Raw genomic sequence first — 8861 nt, forward strand, 5'->3', positions numbered from 1 at the left:
GAGTGGAGAGCTGACAGCCAAGAGCTGTGAGCTGACGGCCGAGAGTGGAGAGCTGAGAGCTGAGAGCTGAGAGCTGAGAGCTGAAAACCGAATTTTGCAGTTGCAGCTTTGGCTTCCCGCTTGCGATGCGCATCCCATAAGCCCATCAGGCTTTCTTTTCGGCACTTCTAGAATCAGCCCTTGAACCCTTTAAGATTGCTTGCCATATTCATCTGTAAGGAGTTGTCCGTACTGGCGGTGTCATGATGACATATATATCGTCATGCGCTTATAACTTGTAGATACAATCTTGCTATTTCCCCGGTGGATTTACAGCTTGCCACAGTTATGCGCTTTGAGCCTGTTCCGGCAGGATTCCTGTGCGTCACCAGTCAGTCTAATCTCGCATACTTACGGTCTCTGCAAGAAACCAGTGAATGGGAAACAGTTGAAAGGGGTCGAAGCTATTGATCGCTATCTACGCCAAGCAAGCAAGCGCCAGCTGCCACATACATGGAGTCGATCTACTCTGAGAGCTATTCCGGCGAGGAACCCCATGCCTTTAGTCCAACTCCTGAGGAAATTGCGAGCGGGGAGAGTGAACGGCGTTTCAGGTTCGCTGTAGGGTTGGACGATATCCCTGGAGAGGTCAAGGCCTTTGTTCGTTTGAACAGGCTAGGTCGCTTCAACGAAGCCGAAGAGTTTTTCGAGACCTCCCTTCAGGGGAATATTGACCTTTTCCCCGTCACAGCCGAGTGCGCGGACTTCCTTCTCGAGCAGGGTCTGTACGGCAATCTTAGTCGATTCCTCAGGAGTCAAATGCTTGACCGAGAATATGCGAAGAGCGCGGACGAACAACCCGAAGAAGAGAGGCATTTGTTGAAGCTGCTACTGGCACTCTCTGAGATTCGCACACAGGGTTCTTTAAGCTCAGCACTAAAAGAGGCTAGAGCTGCGAAATTGTTCTTACAGCGCAAAGGAAAAACTGCCGGATCCCTTGATGAAGTGGAGGTATGACTTGAGGTTCTGCAAGTCCCCATTAAAGCGTTGACGATTCTAGATTCATATATTGACGACATATCTCCGCATTCTTGAGCTCGTACATAGAGGTTCTTCTTGGCTGGAGCAGTCAGATACTCAGCCACCATGGTCGAGTGAGCCTACATCGTACTGGACTGGATTCGTCCAGTGGCTTGAAACCCTCGAAACTGAACAGCGCTTCTGGGAAGCCAATGAGGTTCTCCAGGTACTGTTCGCTGTTCTGAACAAAGATGTTGCTCTAGATTGCTTCAAGGCCTTTGTCAGACGCACAGACAGTTTTGTTAGAAGTTTAAAGTTTCCGGACACTCAGGAGTACACCGAACCTTCAGTCCTAGCCGAGATCGCGTGCAAGGAAGCTCTCTGCGCTAGGTTGTTCGAAGAACCTAGCATTCTTTCTGACGAGGCTCTGTTTCGCGAAGTTCTTGATCTGCTCTTGTCAATACTCCACAAGTCCAGGTCAACGTTTTCTGATAAACCAGGGGATGCCAATTACAAACCATCTCTGCAATTCGAACTTTTGAAAGGGAAGAACGAGGACTTACAGCTTGAAAAAACTGTTTACGGCCGTCATGTCCTTTCTGCCGCAACAAAAATCGCTGACGATGCCAAACGCTTTTCCGATTACAAAATGCGAGCAACCTGTTTGTGGCAGATACTCATGAGCCTGTGTACGATGGCACTGTCAGAATCAGGAAGCTTCGAGGCTCAGATCCACCAGCGATTCGACGAATTCGAGCGGGTTACCCTATCCCAAATGGAGGACCCCTTTGGATATTTGGATCGTCTCAACGACCTCTTCACCAAGTGCCACAGCACCTCCGCACCCGAAGACCGTAAATTACCCATTATGAGGCTCCTCCTTCAACGTTACAATGAGTTCGGAAGCAAGATTCGAATCCCAGAACATGGCGAGACTAGCCCCACTGTCCCAACTGAAGGGCGAGAAGACGAAAGGTTCGACGTTCCAGTATTCACCTCGAAGGCGAGACAGGACCAAGCCATCTTGAGGGGCTTCGTCGGGGATAGTGACGTTGTGTCCAGACAGGTTCGTTGCTGGTTACAGCGCTAGTTCTGTTCCACAAAACACGGTTTGACTTTGTTGAATCTTAGGCAATTATGGACGAATCTTTCATACTGAAACGTCGCCACGAAAAATTCCTTCTTTGGGCACCGGGCCGATTCAGTGACATGAATCCTCCTCTCTTGGTGCTGGGACGTCTGTCTCCGGGGGATGAGCCCTCATTCGACCGGATATTCAGAGGCGAGCTTAAAAGGGCCGACGAGAAGGATATATGGGAGCTCGGCTGCAACGATCTCCGTCCATTCTTGGAGAATGATTGCGTCTACCATTATTGGTTCGAAATTGTTGACACATCCCCGGACGAACATGGCACAATGTTGGTTACGGATCCTCTGGCCTACAACGTCGATTATAGGCTCAAAGGGGAGATAGGAAACCAGCCGGCCGCAGTAATTAAGTTTCGGCACGGGAAGCTGTATCCTTGCGATGCTAACGGCGTGGAAGAACCCGTAGATGGCAATAAGGTTCCGGTACCAGATCTGAGTCGGCTCCCTAACAACAACCAGCTGGTGATCTATGAGTTGCCAGCGTCGTGGGCTCGTGGAAGTGGAGAAGGTATTGAGCGCGATATAGGGACATTCATGGATATCGTAGGCCTCCTTGAGGAGGTCGACGATGGTTCCACGGGCAACCACCGAAACTCCAAAGGGACAATCATTGCAGACCTCGGAATCAATGCTATAGAGCTGCTACCCGCAGCAGACGCAAAACCTATAGGAGCCTGGGGCTACGCCACCGCCCACTACTTTGCTACTGACAACGACCTTGGTACGCCGAAAGAATTGACCGGATTAGTTAGATCCTGCCACAAAAAGAACATTCGGCTGTTCATGGACACCGTCATGGGGTTTGGGCACGACCCTTACATCCATATTGCATATTATCAGTTCCATCTGCGGCCGCAGCGTGAGCAGGATAATGCAGACGCCTGGCAATCCAGTCGAGATGGAGAGCTCCGGGATAGGTTTGGAGGCGAAAGCTGGCGCTACGTTAGGGCCACAAACACGACCAATCCAATTACCGGCATCTCGCCTGCTGCAAACGAGCGTCGATTTCAGTATATTTGTCCTGCTTCGGCCTTCCATCTTTTACATCTTGAACGATGGATGTCAGACTTCGGCATAGGTGGGCTCAGACTCGACAGTGCTAACAACATTGGCAACTGGAACTTTATTCGGCGATACAAGGATGAAGCTTGGAAGCGCTTTGCTTCAAGGTACAAGGCACCGCGGTCTCATCCGCAGTATCAACCTGAGGAAGATCCAGATCTGCGAAATAAGTTTCTCGTCATCGCCGAGGAACTGGCGGTTCCGATTGATATGATCAGAAGCCGTTGCGTGAATGCTCTGTGGAATGAGCACTTTCAGCGTCTGATTCGGGCGGTAATTGTCGGAGAGTCGTACGGAGGCGACAACTTCGAATGGACAGTTCGCAAGATGATCGACTGCCGGCAGATAAGCTTCCGGAATGGAATAGAGGACCGTCGGTTCACAAGTGCAACGGAGGCCGTCAACTATATAACCTCGCATGATGTCCAAGGTTGGCGTAAGGAGCGTCTGTACAACTTCCTTCACAATATCGGCATCCATGACAACAAAGGGAAGGAACTGCGTACAAAGCTCGCTTTCGTGTGTTTACTGACGGCTGTCGGTATACCTATGATCTTCGCCGGCGAAGAATTCTGCGATCAACACGACAAGCTTATAGAGCACCCTTCGAAGCAGACCGATCCCGTAAACTACGATCGAAAGACTGAAGAGTGGCGCTCGAGAGTATTCGATTATGTCAAGAAGTTAGTGAAGCTGAGAACGAAGTGTCCAGCCCTCGGCGACGAGGAGACTGATTTCTTTTACTGGGACTTCAGCAACAACCGAAGGGTAGTGGCTTGGAAACGCGGTGGAAGGAACGATGATCCCGTCGTGGTGGTCGCCAACTTCTCGGACCAACATGTACCGACACGGGCAGAAGCCATGCCAAATTGGCCTTCGACACCAAATCAGAAGCGATGGAGTGAAATCACCCAAGGGGGTGAGATTCGTCAAGAGTCGATCGGTCGGGAAGAGTTGTCTCCTTGGGAAGCCAAAGTGTATACGTGTTGGACAGAAGGAGGAGAATAGCATATCCAGGTTAATGCTCTCAAGGGTTGTTGCTTTTCCAGAATGAAGAAATGGTGCTCGTGGCAGAAAAATAGGGCGAGAATAGCTGCGAAGGGAGATTTCACTAATGTACACGTAGTCGATCATTTAATGTGTTGCTGCCGGCTGGAATCGCTTGTGGTGAGAGCTTCGACGTTTTCCCTACGCGGAGTAGACAGGAAAGGTTTTGCGGGTATTCTCGAAGACACAGCAGAACTGCCTTCATTCCGTCGGTGAGGTACTGTGATATTTTGCCAAAGCTGACTCCCACATGGAGGCCTCTCGATCGTCCTAGAGATACATGGGCGAATCCACCCAGCCCACTCCGACTTCTGATTTGCTCGCTTAGTTTCCAGCCTTCAGCCCCCGGCTGCTCTCTTCGCAATCTCAAACGTCCATATAATAGAGCATTTTCGCAGCGCGGCCTGGCGGGGTAAAACGAGACCGCGGCTTGGTGGTTTAGGGATAGCGCGCCAATATTTGAGGCTTTTATGGCTTTTAAGGATACTTTCAAGACACACCGCGGCTTAATTAAGCCGCGGTGTATCTTAAGGGCTAAGCGCTGTATTTAGTTAGCTGGTTGATGAATAATAACTCTATTACCACTTATTTAAAGCTGAAGCCGAAGCCGCACCAGCTTACCTCTATTATAAACTCCATTAAATGTCTTAACTACTAGTAGCAGGAGCTGCTCTATTAAGTATTCCTCTATCTAATAAAGCCGCCGCACTAATACCGTTCGTGATAGATAGCCCAGTGACGCTAGCACCAGCTAAGAAGAAGGCGCCGGCTAAGACTAAGGTGGTAGAGGTGGTAGATAGCGGTAAGGATAAAGCGCTAAAGGCAGGCTGTGTTATAATAACCGAGGAGCACTATAATAAGCTTATTTAGATAGCTGCTCGTTAAGTAAGATTAGTAGAGCTAGAAACTCTTAACACTAATGCCTTTTATAAGTCAGTTCGCTAGGCATTTACTGCTACTACTAGTATTAAATATAAGAGTATCCGGAGGGATCTATTAAGACTAGTAGCTAAGCGTAAGGCGTAGCTAAAGACTAGTGGTTCTAGTACCGGTATAGAGATAAGCTAAGCTTAGATCGAGCGCGATACGGCAATTAATGCCTATATAGAGTTTGTAGATAAAGCTAAGGCTAGGAAAGTATTAAATTATACTTATATCTAGTAAGCTAAAGATAAGGTTAATGAATTCTTATAAGACCGAAGAATATATATAACTAGTAAACCGGAGGAGCGCGAGTAGTAGTCTAATAATAATAAGGTAGCTAAGATAGTAGCTAAGGTGTAAGGGGACGAACTAGATAGAGTCGCAGTTAATAATACCGGTATTAAGATTTAAGAGAATTAAGAGAGCACTACTATATTAGATCTATTAGCTAGTAGATCTCCCAGATAAGAGTCTAGAAGAATAAAGCGTTCTCGAGTTAATCCCGCCTTAGATAAGCTTACTAAGATAATTAAAATATTAGCGGAGGTTATAATACGAAAACTAGTTCGTGAAGATAATAAGACGGTAAAGAGGCTTAAGAGGCTGCGGATAGACTTTAAAGGACGGCTTAATAGGCTAGATAGTAAGGTTAACGCGATTAAGAGTATAGAGGGTAGGATCCTAGCCGCGCTTAATCGAATTAGTAGTAGTAGAGGTGGTGGTAATACTAAGAGTAGTAAGAGGACGTTAAATTGAATGGTATTAATAGAGCTTACCAGTGTAGGAGAGCTATAGGAGTATGAATTAATCTCTATTAAATAAGGGTATTTTATATACAAAATCACGGTCTTAGTATAGAATATCCACTATTCTCTAGACTAGTCTCTGCGGTTAATTAGTAATTTTAGACTCTAGATTCAGCAGCCTAGACGGTATTACATAAATATTTGAATTGGACTTATATCTTAATAACCACTATAGATATCTATATAGAACTTTAAGGGACGCGAGATAATACCTATCTAAAGCGTCCCTCTAGCTTTAGTATAAAAAGAAAATTGCTAAGGTAGTTAAACTATACGCCGCGGTGAAGATAGTTAAAAACATTAGGAGGATTAATCCTAAACCGCAAACTAGTGCCTAGACCGTTAAAATAGGTAAAATAGTTAGTTAATAAGATAAAGACGAGAAAGTATTTATTAACTAGCTGCTAGTCGTGCTGCAGTAGCTTATAATAGCTATTAAACGGCCACTTATTTTATATAAGAGTAAATGCGTTCTCTACCGCAACTTGTATGGTAGATAACCTCTTATTAAATAATCGGTCGTTATACTTAAGCGCTTACTAACTACTTGTAGTAGAGATTAGAGTCTAGTATCTATAGACGCAGCTATATACTAAATCGCTATATAGATAAAGCTGCTGCGGTTACCCTCTTAGAACCGCGCGTATTCGATCTTGAATACCTAAATCTTAAAATATCCGCTAGTTATTAATATAGCTAGAGTATAGACTATCTAGCGCTAAGATTATTCTATTAGGTGTGACAATCGCCTAGTATTTATAGCCGTGTCCTTTATAGTATCTAGAGTACTAAGCTCTTTACCTTATTATTAGACAGTAAAAGCGTTAAAATGTCCTATCGATAAATCCCTAAATACTTCTCTTAAAGTAACTAGTCTTATCTCTACTACTAGTAGTAGTAATAGCCTTTTTAAACTACTACAGCTAGTTATAGTTATTTAAATAAGGCCGCTAATAGATATACCGACTCTACCTCCGAGCTAAAAACCTCCTAAGGCTAGTAGCTTTTATAGATATCTAGGGTAGAGAGTGGTGGAATAAGTTGTAGAGTTTATATAAATACTCTAGTAAGGCAAGATAGCTAAAAAGGACATAAAACGCCGTCTCTAAATTAGGCTTATATTAGTTCGAGTATTCGGCTTTATTAACGTAGAGGAGGGTAATAAGGAGGCGTATCTCGTGCTTAGTAAACCTAAAAGATAGGTAGTTAGCACACGTGTCTATAAATAAGTATTTAGGTATACTACCTAAACCTCTAAAGGATAGTATCGGGGTCTATGCTATTAAGTATCTACTAGCTAGGTAGATAGTAGTAAGGCGTAATATATCTAGATGCGCGGCGATGCTCTTTATATAAAAAGAGTAGGATAATAATAAGGTATATATAGAGGACTAAATCCCCCTCTAACTTTATAATATAAACGCATTATTAGATAATAGTAGCTAGATTCGTAATATTTAAACTAGTAGATAACTACGATCACTAGTAGTGATAATAGAATATTAAGATTTTGACGCTAAACTATTTATAGAGCTTAGCTATTAAGCCGCAGCCTCGTTTTACCCCTCCAAGCTGCGCTGCGAAAATACCCTAATCTCCCCGCTAAAAAGTTATAGAATCACGTGCTGCAGCCCGTGCTCTATTACTATAACCTCAGCTAGCTTGTTTTCAGCAGCAACTAGATGATTTTTTAGTTAACTACTACTAATATAGCTCTAAACTAAGGCCTAGAAATTAGTATTATAGTATGCGCTTATATTATTACCTTACGCCTTTTTAACAAGCTCGAATACATCGAAATTGAAGCTAAAACTAGTATTTCGGTATTAACTTACTACTAGATTTATAAACGCGCCGAACGAGCCTTCTAACTAGTAGTACTCGATATCCACGAGCTCCTATTATATCTTAATAATAAACCACGCTCTAGCTAGCTAGCTAAGATAGCTGACAGCTCCGTAGAGTCTACTATAGTGCACGCTCGAATTATAGAGTATAATAATAAGTCTTTTGAAGACGCCGCTCAGCTAGTTCTTAAAGAGATTAGGCAGCCTCACCTTATACAATCTACTATTAAAAAGATAGCTTATAAGCACTACGATCCTACCTATCCTTATAAGATTATGCGTAGCTACTAGCCTCTTAAGCCGATTCTAAAGTCACATTATAAGAAGAACCGCATTATCTATTACAATTAGATAGATAAAAAGATTAATAAGGAGGCTATCTTTATATGCTCCGACGAATGTTAAATACCTGTACCTATAAGTTCGAGAATCGGGTGCCGATTTCCATACAAAATCACCCCTGCACGGAACTTGCCGTTTCAGAATGGGACCCCATTCTAAAAGACGCTAAAATCTAAAAAGGTATCCACACGTGATAAAATCACGTGATACTAAAAAAGCTAGATTTATAGAGCTTTTAATTTTAAGCGGTGATATATATAATAGAATTTCCTAAATAGGCCTCTCTAAGGTTTTAGGGGGGTTTAAAAGTGAGGAGTAGAGAGGTTAGGGGGATTATTAAGGTAAATAGGGTAGATATCGAAAAAGTAAGCGGCGTTAAGCGGAGAAAGCGGCAAAAAGACATAGAGGTATATATAATAGAATTCAGGTCGGGGAAAGTTGTGCGAAAAAAGGCAGTCAGCCGGCGGTGGAGTGTGTAACCCTAGGGTTCGCGTAAGCGTGCACGGGCCCCCCTGGCGCGGGCGCGCAGGGAGGGGGGTGGGCACTGGGAAGGAGTTTTCGCGAAGCGACAGGATCTTTTGTGCGTAGGGTTAGGGTTAGGGTTAGGGTTAGGGTTAGGGTTAGGGTTAGGGTTAGGGTTAGGGTTAGGGTTAGGGTTAGGGTTAGGGTTAGGGTTAGGGTTAGG

General features: G+C 44.5%; 2 protein-coding genes across 2 annotated transcripts; both read left to right on the forward strand.

Annotated features, from left to right (window-relative positions):
• Nucleotides 1–492: 492 nt before the first annotated feature.
• On the forward strand, nucleotides 493–996 carry W97_09296 (uncharacterized protein; the record flags this gene model as incomplete). The annotated part of the gene is made up of 1 exon (XM_007787185.1): nucleotides 493–996. The coding sequence occupies one exon, from the start codon at nucleotides 493–495 to the stop codon at nucleotides 994–996; it is 504 nt and encodes a 167-aa protein (XP_007785375.1).
• A 697-nt stretch (nucleotides 997–1693) lies between these two features.
• On the forward strand, nucleotides 1694–4218 carry W97_09297 (uncharacterized protein; the record flags this gene model as incomplete). Its single annotated transcript, XM_007787186.1, has 2 exons — nucleotides 1694–2065; nucleotides 2131–4218. 2 exons carry the CDS (start codon nucleotides 1694–1696, stop codon nucleotides 4216–4218), a joined length of 2460 nt encoding a protein of 819 aa, XP_007785376.1.
• Nucleotides 4219–8861: the final 4643 nt, after the last annotated feature.

The sequence above is a fragment of the Coniosporium apollinis genome (assembly GCF_000281105.1).
Source record: "Coniosporium apollinis CBS 100218 chromosome Unknown supercont1.112, whole genome shotgun sequence".
Taxonomy (NCBI): domain Eukaryota; kingdom Fungi; phylum Ascomycota; class Dothideomycetes; genus Coniosporium; species Coniosporium apollinis.